Raw genomic sequence first — 19,546 nt, forward strand, 5'->3', positions numbered from 1 at the left:
TATTCACCAAGTGCCTGCCGTGTGCACTGGGAAGAGTCACTGGGATCCAGACAGACTGACTCCCTGGCCTCCTAGGGCTTGTAGTTTAGTGGGAGGCAGATAATAAACAGATGAGTCTCTTCAAATATAATGGAAGGGTTATGAAGGGTGTCAGCACGAGAAGGACCCAGGCTCACGGGGTCTGTTAGATGAGGGGTCAGGGAGGGCCTCTCTGAGGAGCGACATTGAGGGAACAGAAATGTGAAGCCCCAGGACCCCGCGGGCCTTGCAAAGCAGCACAGGGCCGTGTGGCCAGGAGTGAGGCGGGGAGGGCTGGGAGTGGCCAGGGCCATGGGCAGGGGCTGAGGCACAGGGAGCGGTGGCTGTGGGGAGCCTTTGGGTCGTCTGGTTTGCCCTTTAGAATGAGGCTGGGCCGTGCGGAAAAGGGGCTGCAGGCGGGAGTGAGCAGAGCAGAAGCAGGTGTCTTCTTTCTAAGGAGGAGGCGTGGAGCAGGGCATGTGGCCCAGAGCTGGGGAGCTGCAGAAGTCTCGGGACTGCAGCCTAGTCTTCCTGTGCCCCCCGCAGCAGGAAGCACGCACCCACACAGAGTACTCCCTCCCCGCCCATTTGAGCCACCCCTGCTCAGTCCCCGGAGTGCTGTCGTCCCCGTCCCGCTGGGAAGCCTCTCCCTGACCAGGTGATTCCTGGAACCGTGGAGAAGTGGGGCCCAAAGGTCAGGCCTGGGGTGAAGAGCTGGGGCTTGATAACAGGTTTCTGGCCGGCTGGGAAGTGTCGTGTTTCCCGTCAGCGAGTCCCGGTGACATCCCAGAGCTCCAAACGGAGGGATGAAAGATTGCTCAAAAGAGCCTGTTGTCCCCCCGCCCCCAGTGGCCATTTCCCAGCTGTCCTCGGTGCAGAACAAGAGCTGAGCGCTCCTGACTGGCGAGCTTCAGTCCTTCTAGCAGGACCGCGTCCCAGCGCCTGCCTGCCCAGCGCTCGGAGCTCTGGGGGCGCCCGTGGCACCATTTTATGGTCTTTATTTTCTTTCTGATGGAGAAGTGCAGTACAAGATAGGGTGGAGGGGCAGTCGCAGGCCCCCCAACGTGGTCAGCAGGGCAAAAGGGGCGCCCCCTCGTCAACCCCAGCTGATACCTGAAGTCCATCCTGGGCTGAAGAGGGAAGTGGAGGGAGGCAGAGGTGGCAGGGACGTAGGTGTGTGTCCCGGTTCCCAGGCTCTCGGGGAGGGAGCTGAAAAACTCACGATCTGTTATACACAAAGCACGGGTATGCGTGACTGCAGCACGCAGACAGACAGACAGTATGTCCGTGACAGTGAAGTGTTGTTCTGAGGGTGCAGTTAGGAAACACAGGTGTAATACAGCTCCTTCAGGGCCAGTAGTGAGAACAGGTTGAGAAGCAGTGGTTCATGAGGGGAGCCGGGCGGCGTGGTGGTGCGGGCTGGCCACCCTGTGTTGCAGCAGATTTTACAAATAAAAAGTTCCGTCGGACCAGGCCCTTCGGCCATCCCAGCAGACCCTGCGGTCCAGGAGCTCTGGATGCACGCAGCCAGGGTGACATTCACATCAGCTGTGACCCATGTCACCCACGAGGGTGTCGGGCCTCCCTCCTCAATCTCACCTGTCCCCTTGCTGGCTGGACAAGGGCTGCTCTTGGCGTCAGAAGACTTGGAACAGTAAGCTCTTGCCTGCCTTCTGAGGCTGCTGGCGAGCTGCCTGTCACCGTGTCCCATGTTCTGTGTCCCTCCCCGCTCCAGACTGGGAAGCCGGGCAAGAACACCTAAGCCCGATGTGCCTGCACGAGACAAGCACGGCCATTTTGCTCGGACCTCCCTGGGCAGTGGGTCAGGGTACCAGGGCCAGCCCGTCCACCCCGGTGGTCTCTCGACACAGGGTAAGGCTGGCCACATGCTTGTCCCCACGGCAGTGGCCCAGTGGGGTGGGACAGTTGATTGAGCGGTGCCCACAGGCAAGTGAGTGGCTTTGATGTGGCCCCTTTGTGTGTGTGGGGGGGATGTCAGACACATGACAGGAACAGGCAGCAGAGCGTCGTCTTCTCTTATCCAAGACGTCCTTGGAAATGCTCTGAGTGAGAATTAGGAAATGACCTTCTATTTTCGGAGCTTGGTGAGCGTTACATGTTGTTGATACGCTTTTGACGATGGTGCGTGACTGGCCCTTTGAGAGGGTCGTGTTGGCGGAGGAGAGGCCCACGGTGCTGGGAGGGCGCGGAGCCCGCTGCGAGCAGGGGCACCACGCAGCTGCCTGGCACCCACTTGGCCCCATGGACGTTGGGCGGGGTTTCTGGGCAGTGTCCCTGGTGCTGTGAGGGCACAGCACGGAGGAAAAAAAGAGGCCAGGGCAGTCGGGGCTCCCTCCGTAAGAGGAAGGAAGTCGAGGGCGACAGATGTCCCTGGGAGGCTTTGGGAATTGTTTCTGTGGGAGAAGTAGTTCTGATGGGGGCTGGACTGTGCAAGTGGGCCCTGGCGCTCGGGCGTGGAGACGGAATGGGGGCACGGGGTGCAGAGCGGAGGGCCTACCTGTCCCGTTTCATGTGACGTTTTAGGTTCTGAGAGAATCCGGGACCTGCATTACAGAAATGTCACCATGGTGTTGTCAGAGATAGCAAGTTGCCAGGTGGGGGGACAAAGCGGGAACCCCTATTCCAAGCTGCCCGTACTGTGCCCTGCCTTGTCTCTGAGTGTAATGTCAGCCGGCTCATTTTCTAGCGAAAAAGGGGAAGCAGTGTCCTCTGGGCGGGCAGACTTGCAGCGCCTCTGAGGTCTGGCCCCCACCGGGCCCCAGGGGACGGTGCCTGAGCCCAGCGGGGTCTCCCTCTGGTGCCCTTGGGGCTTCCAGTGTGTGTGTGTTGTGTTAGCAGTCTGAAGAGGGAGGTCGTGAGTCCCTCGGGAGGAAGGCCCGGCCTGCGTTTAGGTAGACAGAATGGTGTGACTTGTTCTTACCAAGCGCCTGTGTCACCCCCATGGAACCGCCTGCCTCTGCTGTCCCCAGCCCCCATGTAGCACAGCCGTGGCCTCTTTCCCTCAGTGTCCGTGGAAGGACGATGGAGCTTCTGCCCAGATGGGCTGAGTTCCAGTGGCCAGGCTGTGGTGGAGGCAGTTCAGAGAGTGGGAAGGGCCTCCGGCTAGCCCCCCGGGGTAGGGGGCACGGGCACCCCAGGTTCCCTTTAAGAACCCACTTCTCACCATGCTTGGGGAAGAGGCCACAGCGTGCAGGGCGACAGAAAGAGTGGAGCCGTCCCACTGAGCCACCTGGGGCCAGGGCCAAGAGGAGGCTGGCCAGCCTGCCCAGCGGGTCTGCAGCAGCGGCACCCCCAGCACCCGGGTTTTCTTAGGTGGTGGGGTGTGGAGCAGCTTGGGAAGATGCTGTGCTCACTTCCTCTGCACGTTTCCTTTTCCCTGCAGGCCTGTGGCTGTACCTGGCTGGGAGCAGCCTGCCCTGTCTCACGTTGATTGGCTCTCCTAATTTTGGGTACAGGTCAGTCCATCGGGACCTGGAGGCCCAGATCGCCATCGTGACGGAAAACCAGGCCTTACAGCAGCAGCTCCACCAGGTGGGTGGGGGAAAGCGGGGGCGGGGGCGTCGAATAGGGTGCTCAGCCCTGCCTGTGTCACATTCCCTGGCAGCTGTGTCCCGTGCTGCCCACCTGAGCCCAGTGAGGAAAAGCCCAAGTCCTCAGCAGCCCCCTGGTGGTGGCAGGCATGGCTGGTGGCCAGAGCAGCTGGCTGCAGGGCCTCCCTCTGAAGCCTGCGGGCCTCTGACTGCGGAGCCCTTCCTGGAATGCAGGTCCACTATGGAAGGGCGGCCACCCGGGCAGAAAGGGTGACACAGAAGCCAGGAAAAGGAGGCCGACCCCACAGAGAAGCCAGAGCACCAGTGCGGGGCCCGTGGAGCACTCGCTCGCGGGTGTCCGTGCCCTTGCGCCCCAGGCCTCTCTGCACGGGTGTTTGGGCTTTTCGTCTTAGACTCGTGCGCTCAGGGATGATAGGGCCCGGGGTGCTAGGGACTGAATATAAGGGGGTGCTGGAGAGCTTGGACATTTGCCAGGCCAGAAGCAGGGCTTCCTCGGGGCGTGTTTGCAGGGTCAGGGTGGAGGGGGGCGTGGGACTGGGGAAGCTTGCCGGCGGCCTCTGCCTGCTCCCCATGTCCAGGGACAGAGCTTGGCCAAGGCAGGGTCCATCTTCCTTCGGGGTGCGGGGGTCCTGGAATTCTGTATGGCTTTTCTCATGCTTATAGTTGTAATGGGGTTGCTTTCCTTGCAACCCTGAGAGGGAGAAGGCAGGCATTCTTGCGGAGAGCGGGGGATGGGACCTGACTTGCTGTGTCTGGCTCAGCATGTTGGTGTGGACAAGTGATCGCGTGCAGGTAGCCCTCTGAAGACCCTCCTCTCCTCCCCTTGGAAGACACTTCCCAGTGTGTGGTTGGGCCTGCGCTGTCAGCCGTTTCAGTCGGGAGAGCAGCCCTTTCTCCTGAGCTCGGGCTGGAGAGTTTTGGGGTCGGGGACCCTGAGCCACATGCTGCTGGCTGGCGACCCACCGCCAGGTGCAGAGAAGCAGCACTCCATCTCCTCTGTGGGACGGGAACGCAGTGGTGGTTCCCTGAGCGTCAGCCGTGGCCTCCACCTCCTTGCATGCTAGTCAGATTTACTCTGTTTAAAGTGGAGAATGACAGAGTTAGTGGCAATTCCTTCGTGCTTTTGTGTGAATGTCTGTCCTTGGTCACTTGCAGCAGTCAGCGCTGATAGACTTTTGAGAATGCAAACACACCACCCCGGGCTCCGAGTTGGTGGCCTGTGCAACACAGCCTTCCCGGGAAGGTGCCAGCTTTCCTCCCTCCCGAGTCGGGATCCCGTTGCTGATAACATCGCTGTAGGCCCAGCCGCAGAGGCTTCAGCTGGTGACTTGGTGAAGCTTTTATTCTCCAGTGTTGGGAATTGCTGTTGCGAAATAGTTGGAGCCTTTGTTGCTGGAGGAGGAAATGGTCACGGCCTTGTGCCCCGGGATCTGCCTCCTGCGATCTGGGAATCTTGTCCGACTGAGTGGGGCCTTGGTGCCGGGAAGGGCTTCACGATGGAGGGTGAGAGGAAGTGGCAGCGGTCACGCTCTGGGTGGCCAGTGGGAGAATCTGATCTGCTCAGCAGGTTTCCAGCAAATGACTGAGGAAGCCCCCACAGCCGAGGTTCCAGTGGGGACAGCTGGCCTCAGAGCCGGGTGCTGTGAAAGGTTCACACCTGCACCTTCCAGGGGGGAGCCTCCTGGACTTCCGGCCCCCCCCACCCCCCACCGCAGAGAGCGGGTTTCCACAGACGCCTGGGTCCCTGACTTTTTGTCCTCGGTCAGTAGAGAAGCGTTCGTGTGACTTGGCCTGGGGCCGGACAAAGTCTCTGTGGACCTGGGCTCATTTGGGGGAGCAAGTTCCCCAGGCCTGTGCCCAGGGTCCTGGTACTGGCCACTGTCCCCCACTTCCTGAGACGGGGGACTGAACCCACATCCTGGTTCTTGAGAAAAGCTGGGCTGGTTGTGGTCAGTATCTGCTTTCCCAAATGACATATTTGGGATATTTTCTTTTTCTTCCCAAACCTGAATCCCAGGGGCTTTTGATTGTGGGAGGGTGGCAATTCATGCTGCAGCTCTTCCCTTCTTTAGAGCCTTTGAAATGCAGAAACACGTTTCTGGATAATTCCGCCCATATGCTCATATGCGGGGACTGCAGTTGCCGTCGTGGAGGCCCGTCCAATGCCCAGCCACACAGCCTCCCACAGCCCAGAAAGTCCCTAAAACCCCGTTGCCTGGGTGCTGTCTCCCAGAAGCCGCCTTGGAACTCTCCTTGGGATGCGGGCAAGGGCCCCGCTTGGGTCACACTGGGATGGGATGGGAGGGATTTTTATCTGAACCCCAAGTCCCGCCCATCTCTTAGTACATACAGTAAAGACTGAAAGCTTCCTGGTTTTGTTCAGGGAACACGCTTTACCACTTGTGACCCCAGAAAGACACCCTAGAGCAGCATTGTAACCTCGATCAGCTGACTTCCTTCCCCATCCCTGTTGTGGCGTCTGTGAGGAAACTTAAGTGTTTCTGGTAATTTAATTGAAATCTTGGCTGCATATTCATTTGAAAACATAAAGCTGGAGCCGGGTCTGTGGAGACTCCTGCAAACCAGCCCCCGAGACTGAAGCTGGCCGCTCCGTCAGGCGCAGCAGCAGCAGCCGTCGGAGGCGAGGGACCAGAGTGGGATTGGGCAGCCCCCGCGGGAGCACCCGGGGGCCACGCCCCGCAGCACGGGCTCCCGGCCCCAGAGCCAGCGCCAGAAACGTGCAGGAAGAACTGCATCCAGGCGCTCGGTTGCCCCAGGCCTTGATAGGAAAAGCTGTGGACCAGCTGCCAGCGTTCTGGTGGGCCAGGCATCCTCGTCCCGTTCTCGCGGGGTCAGAGGAGCTTGGGGGGCACACCCTCTGCCCCCGCCCCCAGAGGAGAGCCAGCCAGGCTTTTCTCGGGGGCTGCTGGTCCCCCGTGGCCAGAGCGTCTTCACAGCCATTGCTGCTCGGTCCTCACGGTGGTGTGGGTTGGTAGGCGTCTCATAGCTCAGGGGACGTCGGTCGCAGCCTCTGTGGAAGTGCAATAGGTCCCCTACAAAAGGGAACAGTGTGTGGGGGGCAAGTTGTTTAAAAGACACAGTTTCTCCGTCGGTGATCCCAAGCGCAGTTTATGACAAGGCTTAGATACGTGTCACTTAACTTGTTTTTAAATATGAAAGTGATCATTGTGAAAATTAAGAAGTTAGCATATACTGGCCCTTTCGTCCATAGATAATTGCTGAAATCCTTTTGGTTGATCTTCCATCTTTTGTTCTGTGAGCACATGGAGAGGCCTAACTTGCTTCTTTTTAATGAAACTAGGATTATATGGTATCTATGATTTCATATCCAGGATTTTTCGCTTAATATATGTGCCTACCTGCGTTACTGAAGAAACGTTCTTCTAGAACATGAGTATCTCATAGTGAGTGCTGCGTTGTCATTTGGGTTTATTATATTTAATTAGTTGGTTGTTGGACATTTAGGTGGTTTCCAGTTTTTCCCTATTACAGATGTTGCTGGGATAAATCTTAGTGTACAAAAATCAATCTCAGCACATGCTTCTTTTCTGGGGATAAACTCTTGCGAGTGGAGCTTTTGAAAGCTCTGAGGGCTTTGCTCTCGGCAGAGACGACGCGGTCCCCTCCAGCAGCAGGTGTGCCTGCTCCCGGGGCTTTGTCAGCCCCGTGGTGGTGTCACGGGAGCTTCTGCCAACTGGAGAGAAGAAAAACTCTGTCTCATGTACGAAATAATCCTAATTGTGCAGTATACCTCCTTTAGAAGGGTGAATGTTCACTTTTTCCACCAGCTGTATCTCTTCAGCTCTGTCCCCTGCACGGCTTGGTCTTAAAAACATGTAGCAACGCGGGCTCCTTAGCTTTTCCAAGGACTGTTTCAAAGGGGCCACTTGCAGGGCCTGGCCGCCAGGCCCCGGCACCCCATCCTGTTGCCTGGTGCTGGAGGGGACCCCTAACTCCTGTTCCTTTTCCTCAGGAGCAGGAGCAGCTCTACCTGAGGTCAGGTGTGGTGTCCTCCACCACCTTCGAGCAGCCGAGTCGGCACGTGAAGCTGTGGGTGAAGCTGGTGACGCCGCTGATTAAGAACTTCTTCTGAGGACGACAGGTGCCACCTCCAGGGCCGACCCAGTGGGCTTCCCCAGGGGTCACTGCCCCACTGGGGTTCCCAGACCTCGCATAGGAACCCCAGTGCTCTCTCGTCCCTTCCTTGGTGACACAGGAGTGGTGCCGCGCTTGTGTGGATGGTTATCCTGATGCTCGTCGGGCAGCCCTCTCCAGGGCGTCCCAGGGCAGGCTGTGGTGGGGGGCAGTGTCACGAGGGCACGAGGGCCTTCCTTCCCCCGGACTATGGGCACACAGGTAGACTGCACCACCCTCCCCTGAAGCTGAGCTCATGGTTTAGAGGGCAGGAAGCGCCCTGGCGGGGAGAGGGCCCTGGCTTGCTGCCTGGCCAGCTGCTCTCGCCAGGGTGAGATGCCAGGAGGAGATAGCATGGGGCCAGACCTCGGGGCTCGGCCTCCTCTGCCTGACGTTTCTGTGACGTGCACTTACGGAGGCTCCATGTTCTCTGCTGGCAGCTGGTAACAGGACACGCTCTGCCTACTCCGGGGGAGGCCACCGCTTTGCCCAGTGAGCGGGCCTGACCTGAGCTGCCCCCGGACACCGGAGGTGCGGCTTCCCTGAGAGGTGGCGTCTTCCTGAGTGACCCTCTGAGCTCCAGAGCCCTTAGGCCCTGAGCTCACCCCAGAGGTCCCCAGATGGGATCAGCGTCCCAAGGTGTTCTGGGCTCCCACTTGTCCTGCGCACACTGGGGGGTGGGGGTGGGATATTTGGGCCTTTGGCTTGTGGAGAAGGGACGGTGCGAAGGACTCGATGATGAGGGTCAAGGGCTATGTGGCCAGTGCGGGTTTTCAGTCCTGGCCGGTCACCTCGGGGGTCCCCGAAGCCCGTGGCTGCCTGTGTGGGGCAGGGGGCTTCTGGGCTCAGACCCGAAGCATCTGCAGCCTCTCCCCGCCCCAGGCAGCCTGCGCCCCCGGCAGCCTGCGGGTTCAGTGGTTGGGAGTGGCTGGTGGCCAGGGCCGCCCTGCCCTGGGGCCGCAGCACATCAGTTAACACTGTTTGCCTTCAAACTAGTTGTTAAATTGTCCTGTGGGACAATTAGACCAGAGAAGCCAAAAGAATGTGCTGGGCCCGGGTTTCTGTTTGGAGAGAGGCTTTCTGTGTACAGCGCTGGCATGTGGGATCGGCGCAAACACTGCCACAGCCTGCTCTCCGCTGGCCGCTCGCTTTGTCCCTGCTAATTACCTACAAGACAGTCCTGGGCAGCTGTCCCCCCAGGAGTGCTTCCGGCTCTTCTGGCCAGCCTGGCGGTGAGCCAGATGGCAGAGCCCAGGTGCAGAGAGTGGCTGCCCAGGCCTCCCAGCACTCAGGTGTGAAGCGGGTTTTGGCCCCGTCCCTGTTTCCTCGTCACTGGATTGTAACCTAGAGGTAAATCATCTCGGAAAGTTTGGAGAGAATTCTGTCAGCCGCTCACGATGCATAGTGTGGAATGATGACTGTTTCAGGCTCTGAAGGCAAAACTGGAAAACCTTCCCATTTTGTGGTGATTACTGGGGATTGAAAACGAATTGCCTGGTGACGACTAGCTGTTTTCTGTTCTGTCTGTCTGAGGAGCGACCTCTCCTGGCCAGCAGAGGAGGTTGCCGGGCAGCCAGGCTCCTGGGCCCAAACTCCTGCCTGAACCTTGGCCCCCAGGGAGGGAGGACTCCCCCTGTCGGCCCCACCAGGTCCCAGGATCCTAGTGACTTAGCCTTTACTCTGCTTTTAAGCCTAAAAACAGGAAGGGGGCCAGCCTATGGGCCCCCTCTGGAGTTTGTGGGCTCTGCTCGCGGCCTCGCCTGCGTTCCGTTTCCCAGTGGGTTCCCTCCTCTTGCCTGTATCCCCTTACCCAAGCCAGCCCTGGCCGTCCAGTCTCTTCACTGGAATGTTCTGCCACTGTGTCAGTCGGGTCTGGGACTCACTGGTCTCACTCTGCTGAGATGATTCTGGTGACAAATAGAAACACCCTCCTACCAGTCACCCTGGTTCCCAGGTCCTAGTCAGCTGTGTCTCAGGGCGGCCCTCACGTCAGGAGCCCGCTGAGTGAGGCCTGAAGCCAGACGGTGAGGGGCCAGGCTGCTGCTGGCCACCTGGTGCGGTGGGCTGTGTCCTCGCAGGTTTTCTTTAGCCCTGTCCCTGGATATGTCCAGAGGCCTGAAACGGGCACTGGCTGAGGGCCTTGTCCAGGGGACCAAGCGCCGGGCGTTCCTGCACATCCAGGTCGCAGCACAGGCCTCACGGATAGGAAGTCAGGGCTTCTTGGTGCCGAGCAGCGCCCTGGACTGCTCCTGGGCACGGTCTGAGCAGCCCTGCACCCTTGCTGTGACTGAGGAGGGGCGGAGGTGAAGGCAGCGGCCCAAGGGGCTCGTGGGCTTGGGCAGTTCTTTGCGGAAGCCTGAGACCCCCCAGGACACCCACACGTCTAAGCTGCTCCCCGCATCCCTGCTCGTTGTGTCCTGTTGCCAGCACCTTCAGGAAGTGGGCAGTTGGTGGGCAAGCACTTCAGCTATGTGGAAACGGCACCTCTGGGGAGTAGTTTGTGGAGGTGGCCTTACCGTGACAGAAAGGGAATGCTTTAGGGGACTGGAGAGGTGGCCGCTCCTGTTTATGACGAAATGCCCTGTCCCCTCCTTGGTGGGTCTTTGGCATGTAGCATCGGGCCAAGGGGTGGGATTGCCACGCCCTCACCCTGTATGCTGCTTGTGGCCCCTATGGGAAGTCAGGATTTGGGGGTTTGGTTCCTGGGACACTTGCCCCGGCTGCTTCGAATTGGGGCCTCGTCCCCAAGCCTGTGCCAGGTCCCTGGTGGCCATCAGGTGCCGAGCTGCAGGCCGGCTCAGGTGAACCAGATGGGCACAATTCAGTGACGTCATTGTTTTAATCCCACCGAATCCCCTCTCCCACGCTGCCCTCACCCTCTGGCCAGTCCACGTGGGCACAGTTACCATGTGCCTTGAGTATGTAGGAGGAAAAAGGCAGCACCCCTTGCAAGGTCGACACTCTAGCTGTGAGCTTGAGGTGCAGTTCGCATCTGGGGAGCGTGGCCTCGGGCGGGCGCCAGCTAGATCTGCAGCAGCAGCGCCACGCCCGCCAGGACCCACTTCGCTGCCTTCTCTTTGGTTTTCAGGTTAAAGGTCCAGACGTAGGTGGGGCCGCGGAGGCGTGTTTTGTACACGGGACACTCATACATGTTCTTGGTCTCCATGCGGTCCACAGGGATGGCCTTGATGAAGATGACGGGCACGGCCGGCGTCAGCTCCTTCAGCCGCGCTTCGGTGATGACCCCGGTCTGGGTGTCCCAGCGAGCGCCTGCAGGGCAATGCTGACTGTGAGTGAGGGGACAGGCCTGGCCTCGCACCCCACGCCTGCAGGGATAGGCTGGTGCCCCCAACACCCCCGACTTGGCTCTGCTCCCAAAGAGCTCAAGCCAGGTGCCAGGGGCTGGCTGGGCACAGGAATTGCTGAAGACGGAGCTGTAAACGGAGAGGTCGTCGGTAATCACATGGCCGCCCCCTTACCCCACTGTGCACAGAGCGCAGCTGGCACGGAAGCCAGTGGCGCCATCGTTTACATTCGTTTAGAGCCTCATCCGCCAGCCTTCTTAATTTCAGTGCAGGAAACAACCACTCTGCTGAAAATGACAGGAGTTCCTTCACAGGGAGGGAGCGTCCTGTGTGTACATCTACGTGTAAATACCCATTTCCATGTGCACAGAACTGTTACTGCGTTTACCCAGGCTGCTGTTATTTCTACGCACCCTATTTAATGATGTTTATATTTCCTGTCTGTCATTCCAAATAAACATGGAGGACGGCTGCTACTGTGCTTTTCTTTGTGCTATGGGAACTGGGGCCCCCGACACCCCGACAGGTAAGGGCTGACGTCACTCGCTGAGTAGGATGGAGGTATATGGTGGAGTTGTTGGCACTCAGTGGGGCTAAGGAGATGGCTTGCCCGACGGTGCTGTGTGGCCTCTGCCCAGCTGCTGCTGGTCCTGGCCCCTCAGACGGCCTGGCACCAGGCTCAGAGCAGGTGGATGGCCAGGCGGCCCTTCCCCTGAAACCTGTGCCTGGGGGCAGCAGCAGCTTGGAGGGGGAGTGGAACCTGCAGGCGCTCTGGACCTTCACCCCTCACCTACCAAATGCACATCGAGCCCGGGCTCCCTGCCCCACGGCCTGGAAGGGCTGAGCCCCTCGTCACCTTGAGCTGGTGCTCCCGTTTGAGAGGAAGCGGCTATTGCAGCGGAGCAGGCCCAGCCGCTTGTCTGGAGCACCGTTACTCGGTCTCCTCCAGACCTTGTGTGAGCGTCTTCAGGCAGCTCTAAGCTGAGAGCCACGTCGCCCTGAGTGCCCCTCCCACCTGCCCCCTTACAGCACGCACACAGCCTGCCTTTGCCGAGAGCTAGTCTCCAGCCAAGCAGGACCAGTTCTAGAAGCTTCCACAGACCAGCACCCCCTTTACCTTCCATGAAGAGCCCGTACACGTAGGCGCCCTCTCGTGGGGGCGCCGTCATGTCCTCCCTGTTTTTCTTGGTCACTTCCACAGACAGACACATCTTGTCCAGCGGCCACTCGTTCTTCCTGGCCATGGACTGCATGATGGCCGTGAGGAAGGACTGGGGGTTGAAGAAGCCGGCCAGCCACACGGTGGTGGGCAGGGCAAAGTCCGTCGTCCAGGCCTCCAGCTCCTGGACGGAAAGCCAGTGGTCAGTGCGTGCCTCCCAGTGCAGTGCAGACCGCCTTACGGACAGATCATGGAGTTAGCCCGGCTGGCCCCATTTTAGATGAGGGGACAGGAAGAGCAGGGCCAGGAGGGATGGCTGACCATTTGAGAATTTGGAAGCCCCAAAGAGGCTTTTGGTTTCAGTCACCTGGCCGCCTTTAGCAGGAGGCCCCCGCTGACGGGCGTCACTCGAGCGAGCGTCGTCAGCACTGCTGGCGAGAGCGCTCTGTGTGTCAATAAAATCTGCTCTCACTTCGAGCCTGCTGTCTTCTTCCTTTAGGAGGAAGTGCCTGCACTGTCAGGCGTCTCTGGCTGGACCAGGCCCTTCTGGCCCTGCTCTGACAAAGGCCAGGCCAGCAGGGGCCTCCAGGCCTGGGCGGGGCCACGGTCTGGGGGCGGGGCCACGGTCTGGGGGCGGGGCACCTGGGAGCCCTGTCCTCACCCTGATGCGCAGGAGCAGGTCCGCGTACCAGGCCGCCAGGCCCATCATGGAGGGGTAGGCCCGGGCCACCCACGTGTCGGGCACCGTGTCGTAGAACAGAGCCGTGCACAGGTCCTCCATGTCGGTCGTGATGGTCAGCTCCCCCTGAGGGACACACAGACGGGTGCTGGGGGGCCCAGGCTGCGCCACTCGGCACGGACGCAGGCCTGGCCAGTCCCGCCGGACCTTGTTCCACGCGCGCTCGGTCAGGCAAGAGAGCACCCACCCACGTGTGCTGAGCGTCGCCCACAGAATGTAGTTTGACAATGTGGGGCCTCTGCAGAGCCCCCAACGTGGCCACGCTTGTGCCTCCTGTGGGGGGACAGCCAGATGGGGCCGGGGCCGAGGGGCCGAGCTCCCGGTGGCCCGGGGTGGCTGGGTGGTTGTGCAGCTGAGGTGGAGTCAGCCTGCACCGGCCAGTCCACTTCCTAAGTCCCATCCCTGGGCCCTGTTGACCCACACTTTACCTTCAGCCCCAGGTTTAGCTCCTTTAGCGAGCGGCGTATTTCGTTGGTTAGGATGTTCATTCGTTCACATTCTTGAAAGGCAACCACCACGTAGGGGGTCTTCTCGGCCGCCTTCGCCATGATCTCGGCCATGTTGAACGTCTCTGGGATCTTCTCGAGGATCTCATCCAGCACGGCCTTCACCTGGAAGGAAGCCCCAGCCGGCCCTGTCACTGCCCCCAGCCAGCCAGCCCTCCCCCGGTGTCCACAGCTCCAAACCCAGCAGCAAAGACACAAGTGGCCAGAAAACCAGGATCACAGGTGTAGCCACACACCCGGCGAGGGGAGGGAACCATGGCCAATGGGCTGGGAGTGCTCTGGCCCCACTGTCAAGGCCACATGACTGTGTCCCAGGAGCATCAGGCCACCCCAGCCTGGTCCCTGCAGACATGCCTGGATGTAGCAGCATCCCTGCCCCGCTCAGATCACCCGATGTGACTCTGTCCTCCGTGTGGACTATCTGCAGGGGCCGTGCTGGTCACACCCTCAAGGAGTGGCCCACTCAGTGGGCAGGTACATCGCCTTCCCAGCAATAGAGTCCTGGTTTCCATCCTTAGACCAAGAAAAGGTCACGGGGCCTAATAGCACGGAGAGTCTTCCAGTCAAGAATTTGGTCGACTTGCTCTGAAGCCCAGTAGTTAGCTAATTTTTAACAGACCTCGTCTGAATACATTACAAAGTGCAAAGGTGTTGTACCTCCAAAGACGGCAGAGGAGCCCAGACAGGTGAGAATTTATGAAATGCTCCTACATTCTCTGAGCGTCTCTGCCCACTGCCGTCTAAGCTCCCCTGGAGGAAGGGCCTGTTCCCACTCATCTGATTGTTATCCGTGCTGCTGTCCGGGGGTTTTCAGCTGCTGCTCTTGTGCTCTAAGGGCTGGGCTGGAGAAGGGCAGGTGCTCTCTGGGGCACTCAGCTGGGGATGCTGGAGGAACCTCCTGCCCCTCACTAGGCCTGTGAGCCTGCTCAGTGCCACTGGAGTTGCTGAGGTCTGGGGTGGGACCCGAGTGTGGTGCCAGCAGGTTCCCAGGTGTTGAGGCTGACCAGGGCGACCCCAGGTTCTAGGCCCTGCCCTTCCACCGCCCCCGGGAAGGATGGGAGGGGTCCTGCCTTCTCCTCGCGGGACACGCCGGTGCCTGCTCCTGAGTCCGTCTCTTTGGGCTGCATTTCCAGGACAGTACGGAACAGCTTCTCCGAGGTGACCGTTAAAAAGCCGATCTCTGCATTGGGGTGCAGGCCATACAGGTAGGGACTCTCGGGGGGCAGGTTCTCATCGATGTATTCATGATAACTCTGGAAAGGGGTGGTTAGTCAGGCTGCCAAGGGAGAGCTGTGCAAGCTGGGACATCCTTTCCAGAATGTTCCACCCATGCACATCTCACCCTCTGCACAAACCTAGTGGTCCCGACTGCCCTCCTGGGCGGCTCCCCTTTGCTCCCCAGCTACATAGGGAAGTTTCCACTCCCCCTCCCGGAGGCTGCCTTTCAAACCCTCTCATTTTGGTTTCCTGGCTTCTTGCTCAATTATTGATGTCCCATTTGTGATCTGAGGCTCTGACCGGGAGCCGGCCAGGATGGCATTAGCCTTGGTCGTGGTTGTGTCACAGAGTGAGCTCATGTTTAGCTTGTGGTCCGTGCCCGGGAAGGAGCGCTCCTTACCTTGTAATCCAGGCTGGGGGGGATGTGAAACCCCGGGGCCAGCTGTACCTCCCCCTCCAGCATCTCTGTGCGGATGTATTCCGCCAGATACGTCCTGCACAGCCGGCGGTCCCAGTCATCCGTGATGTGGCCGCCGTACATGATTTCACCAAAAAGGTAGCGGAGGTCATCCCAAGGCACCTTCAGAGGACGGCAGCAGTGAGGGACGGTGCGTCCGACCCCTTTCTGTCTGTAATTAGGGTGATGCCAACTCCTCCACGGCAGCTGCTACCCTCAGTCACCAGGCCCGAGGCTCACCTCCTCCCACCCCGCACACCACCATCGGTCCTTGGTATCTGACTCAGGTGGCCCTCGGCCCTCTGACTGCATTTCGCTGGAACTCATGGCCAGTGGCCCAGAGTCCGCAGGTCCACCGTCCAGCCCACTGTCCGTCTGCCCGTTTCTCCCTTTATTACCTGTGATCGGAGATGGGGTGGCAGGGGGACCCCTCTGGGATTCCCTCACTGTCTACTTTCACCAGAACATTTAATTCTATGGAGATTGGGTTTTGACTCCCAGGCACCGTGCAGCTTTCTGGCCATGAAGCCCAGTTGTCAGATCTTCAAGTGGGTCTTCTGATCCCACTGACTCTTTTTTTTGTACCTGGCTTTTGAAATCAGTGTGTATTTTACCCCTCGGTTTGGACTGGCTGCGTGCCACGTGCTGGTGGGGAGCTGCCCTGGGCAGTGCAGGCGTGGGACCCCCCCCCCATCTCCACTCCCACGCACGCTCGGCCGCCACTGCCTCTACTTGCCGCTCCCCAGGGTGAGCTGGACATTTAGCAACATGACTGCCACAGCGCCCTGCCTGAAGCCACGGTCTACGAGCTACGTGCAAACGAAAGGTCACTGAATAAAACTTTGAGTCATCGGTTGTCTGGTCTCACGAGTTTTACTCAGAAAGTTACTATTTTCTAAATGGTCATTTTCTCAGCCCAGCTGTTGTGGGATGTGCTAGGCGGTGGTTTCGGCATGCTACTTCTTTGCTTTACGGACGCCCTGTTGTTTCTCCTGTGGGGCAGGGTGGGCACATCCCACTCTGCCTCCTGGGGACGGGCCTTCCCCTTGGGGTGGGGCAGTGGAGTAACCCCCAGGGACGGAAGCTATCAGTGTCCCACACCTGCCGATGTAATCCCTGGGGTGCCTGTCACACATCAGGCCTCGCTGGTCAGTGTGTGTGTAACTCGGACACACCCTGAGAGGCAGGATGGGTCGGCCCTGGGACATGACAGCGTCGTCACTCACTTCCTCCAGGTACTTACTGTGCCTCCTGAGGCCGAGAGCTGGGACAAAGGGAAGGTTAGGTGGGCCAGGCCCAGTGCATGGCCTGAGGAAACACTGCCAGCAGGACGTGGGTTCCTGTGCCGTTCTTTACCCCTCCCTTCCCCACCGCACGCCTAGTCTCTAGCAGGTGCTTACCCAGCCTGGATTCACACATGCGTGACGGGGGAGGCGGCTAAGCGAAATTCTAACCAGACTGTTCCTCCCACCCTCGTCTCCCCAGAGAGCCCCAATCTGACAGGCTGCAGTGATGAGGAAACCCCTTCAGGTCTTGCCCATTGTATCGATTTGTTGGTGTGAGTGTTGGAAGACACGCTACCAGCGCTTGGCTCTTATGGACCCTGTTTTAGGTGAAGTGACCACCAGCACCTGGCCTGACCCACTGCAGAGGAGAGCAATCTTCTGAAGGGAAAGGTGGCGACAGGACCTGGGAACCACCGCGGTGGGGGTGGCGGGGGGGGGGCGGGGGGGATGTGAACTGACTGCTGCCTGTCCCTCTCTCCTGCCTTCTCCAAGGCCGGCAAACACAACGTTCCAGGCTCAGGCTTGGGTGACAGCAGTCCTGGAAGGCCATCCCCCCCCCCCCCAATCTGGGTTGGGGGCTCTGTCCTGGCTGTCAAGGCAGGGGGTCTACTCTGGGCCAAGGGCAAGGCAAGGTGATGTTTGTCAGGCGTCCCAGGGAGTGGACGTGCAGGGCTGAAGTCTCCCCCCTCCCCCCTGCATCACAATAGGGTGGGAGACAGGAGGGGTTCCTGAGACTAGCGCTCCCAGGCCAGGTGGGGCACTTTGCACCTTTCCTCCCTGAACCCCAAAGCTTTGAGGCTGGGGTGTTGTCCTCAGGTTTGGGGAATCTCTTAGCTAGTGAGGGGCAGGGCCAGGCTTCAAACTCAGACCCCTGGGCACCAGCGCCCTGACAGTGCCACTAGGGGTGGGTGCCTAGGCCACCCGGGCGCTGGGAGGGAGGTGCCAGCTCTGCCCGCTGGTTCAGCTGTGTGACCACCCCCCTCACTCATGCCCCAGCAGGTTCCTGGGAGCCTCCCTGGGCAAGCCGGGCACTGCTTTTGCTCCCTGTCCACCCCTCTTGGCTTAAGAAGGTGCTGGTGCCCGCTCTTGTTGCTGTTGCTTTAGGGGCAAGAGGGAGGAGGAGGAGCCCAAGGCTTATGGGGGGCACAGTCCTCTGCTTCCTGGGGCTCAGAGGCGCTGCCGGGTCAGCGCCAGGCTTCACGTACGGTCCTGAGAAGGCCAAGTGCAGCGGGAGAACCGCCCTCGGTTCAGGGTGAGAGGCCAAGGCTTAGGGGGTCTCTAGACAGGCTGCTGGGCTACCCATGGGGGCATGAGCCACTCACTGCGGGGCTCACCTCTCCAGGACACCCCTGTCCCCCTGCATCCCCCTTCCCCAGTCTGCTGGTGCCCTCATAGCCGCAACCCAGTACTGGAGGCCACTGGCTTTCTTTTCAGCCCTCTGTGGTTATATGCATCTGAGTAGACATTGAATTTTCAATAAAAAAGGTAGGAAGCATTGCCATCTTTCCAGGGAGGTGTTTTTGGCCCTTGCTCTACAACTGGGTTCTGTCTCCAGACGCTGACTGAGCACCAGCCCTGTCCACGATCGGCTCGTGCTGCCCCAAGGTGCTGGGACTTGTCAGGTGCCAGATGGGCAGGCCCCAGGGAGTGTGAGCACAAGCAGAGACTTTGCCAGAAGGCTGACGCCTGCTGTGGTGGCAGCCAGGGACTGGATGCTGACCATTGTCTCAGGCTGCTGGGGTCTAGGTGATTCTTAGGTTTCAGGTTTTCCTGGGCTGCGACACTTATTTAACCTCACTTAAGATCTCTTAAACATACGACTAAGAATTATCCAAAGGAGAACAGGAGGAGAACGGACCGGGCAGGAGGCCCGCCCTGTACCTTGGTGTTGGCCTCCAGGTAGTTGTAGAGCACGTTGATGGAGATGGTGAGGTCCCCGTTGTTGAAGGGGTACGACCTGTTCCAGCCCTGTGCCCCAAACTTGCGCCTCTCGGCCACCACGGCGTGGAAGTAGCACAGGGCGAAGAGGATGCACTTGAACTCTAGCTCCTTGGTGCACATCTCCAGAGTGTCCTGCGGGGTACACGCTGCTGTCAGCGGAGCCCATGCAGAGCGCCAGGGGGCTGAGTCCCGCCTGCCAGCTGGTGCGCGGGTGACGGGTGCGGTGCGGTGGGGTGGGGTGGGGTGCAGTGGGGGATAAAGTCTCTCTGGTCTGCAAAGCCCGGTAGGAACACTTAGAACACAGACAGCAAGTGCTTTATCACTTCAGCACTGATTACAAGTCAAATGATTGCTCCCTAACAAAGTATCACCCATGCCAGGACCTTTCAGGCATGGTGCCCACACATGCCTTCCTTGCTTACTTAATGAGAAATAATGTTCCTTCACAGTTACCAGCATTCCTCATCGTTTATATACAAACAGTACCCTAGCTCTTCAAAAACAATCCAAGGGGGCAGGTGCTTAGCCAGCCCTTCCATTTGCCATGGCCCCGGGTAATGGCAGACCCAGCCCAAGTTCTGAATCAGGTTTGTGAGATTTTACTGACTGTGATTTGTCTTTACTAAGTGGGCACCCTCTGGAAGCTCAGCTGTGTCTTCCTCATCTGCTCAGCGTTGACTGCGCCCCAGGGCCCAGGGCTCTGTGGGCATGTGGGGAGGGGCCCCAGCTCCCCACACTCCCCATGCCCCCCTCACACTGGGCATTGGCTGCAGGCTCTCAAGCCCCTTGTGTAGTCTGTCCCGGGCCTCCCTGCACCTGGCCATTCCCTACTCGCCGCTGGTCCTGGCTGTCTGCCTGGGCACCCACTTCCCGGCACTGGCTTCGATGTCCCTGCGCCTGCCACATGCCAGGCTCGCAGCCTTTTGTGCTTAGAGGGAGGAATGTGCGACCACTCTGCACATCTCTTTTCCTGCCCTCAGTTCTCCATGACTTCACTCTGATCTTACTGGGTCCTTTCAAAGCCGGTAGGGAGTTGTTAGTTGCTAATTCCATATATTATTTTATGTATTAAATACATCAGACATAGAAGTTACACACTCTTGGCACAATGCACTCCATAAGTAGATCTTTGTTAGGCGTTACCTGAGAACACAGGCATTCTTCCTCAAGAAGGTTTTAGGCTCCGATTT

At 59.3% G+C, this 19,546-nt stretch overlaps 2 protein-coding genes across 5 annotated transcripts in view; one reads left to right on the forward strand and one right to left on the reverse strand.

The window, feature by feature from the left end:
* PGS1 (phosphatidylglycerophosphate synthase 1) overlaps positions 1–11,522 on the forward strand; it is a 33,570-nt gene extending 22,048 nt beyond the window's left edge. For 2 of the 4 annotated variants that reach the window (XM_074320772.2, XM_019735640.3), the window contains exons 8-10: positions 3,422–3,570; positions 7,585–7,713; positions 10,923–11,522. In XM_074320772.2, coding sequence (XP_074176873.2) covers positions 3,422–3,570; positions 7,585–7,704 — 269 coding nt within the window. In that variant the 3' untranslated portion in view covers positions 7,705–7,713; positions 10,923–11,522. Of the gene's footprint in view, positions 1–3,421; positions 3,571–7,584; positions 7,714–10,833 lie in introns of all 4 variants that reach the window. The other 2 variants (XR_012492365.2, XM_074320773.2) reach the window with 2 other exon arrangements.
* The window catches only part of DNAH17 (dynein axonemal heavy chain 17), a 99,778-nt gene continuing 90,837 nt past the window's right edge, over positions 10,606–19,546 (reverse strand). The window contains exons 73-79 of the mRNA XM_088802429.1: positions 18,297–18,488; positions 15,073–15,252; positions 14,525–14,707; positions 13,377–13,559; positions 12,871–13,014; positions 12,168–12,393; positions 10,606–11,015 (exon numbers count right to left, since the gene is read on the reverse strand). Coding sequence (XP_088658555.1) covers positions 10,768–11,015; positions 12,168–12,393; positions 12,871–13,014; positions 13,377–13,559; positions 14,525–14,707; positions 15,073–15,252; positions 18,297–18,488 — 1,356 coding nt within the window. The 3' untranslated portion in view covers positions 10,606–10,767. The remainder of the gene's footprint in view (positions 11,016–12,167; positions 12,394–12,870; positions 13,015–13,376; positions 13,560–14,524; positions 14,708–15,072; positions 15,253–18,296; positions 18,489–19,546) is intronic.

Source organism: Rhinolophus sinicus, chromosome 12 (genome assembly GCF_057876585.1).
Source record: "Rhinolophus sinicus isolate RSI-liver-muscle chromosome 12, RSI-T2T, whole genome shotgun sequence".
Lineage (NCBI taxonomy): Eukaryota > Metazoa > Chordata > Mammalia > Chiroptera > Rhinolophidae > Rhinolophus > Rhinolophus sinicus.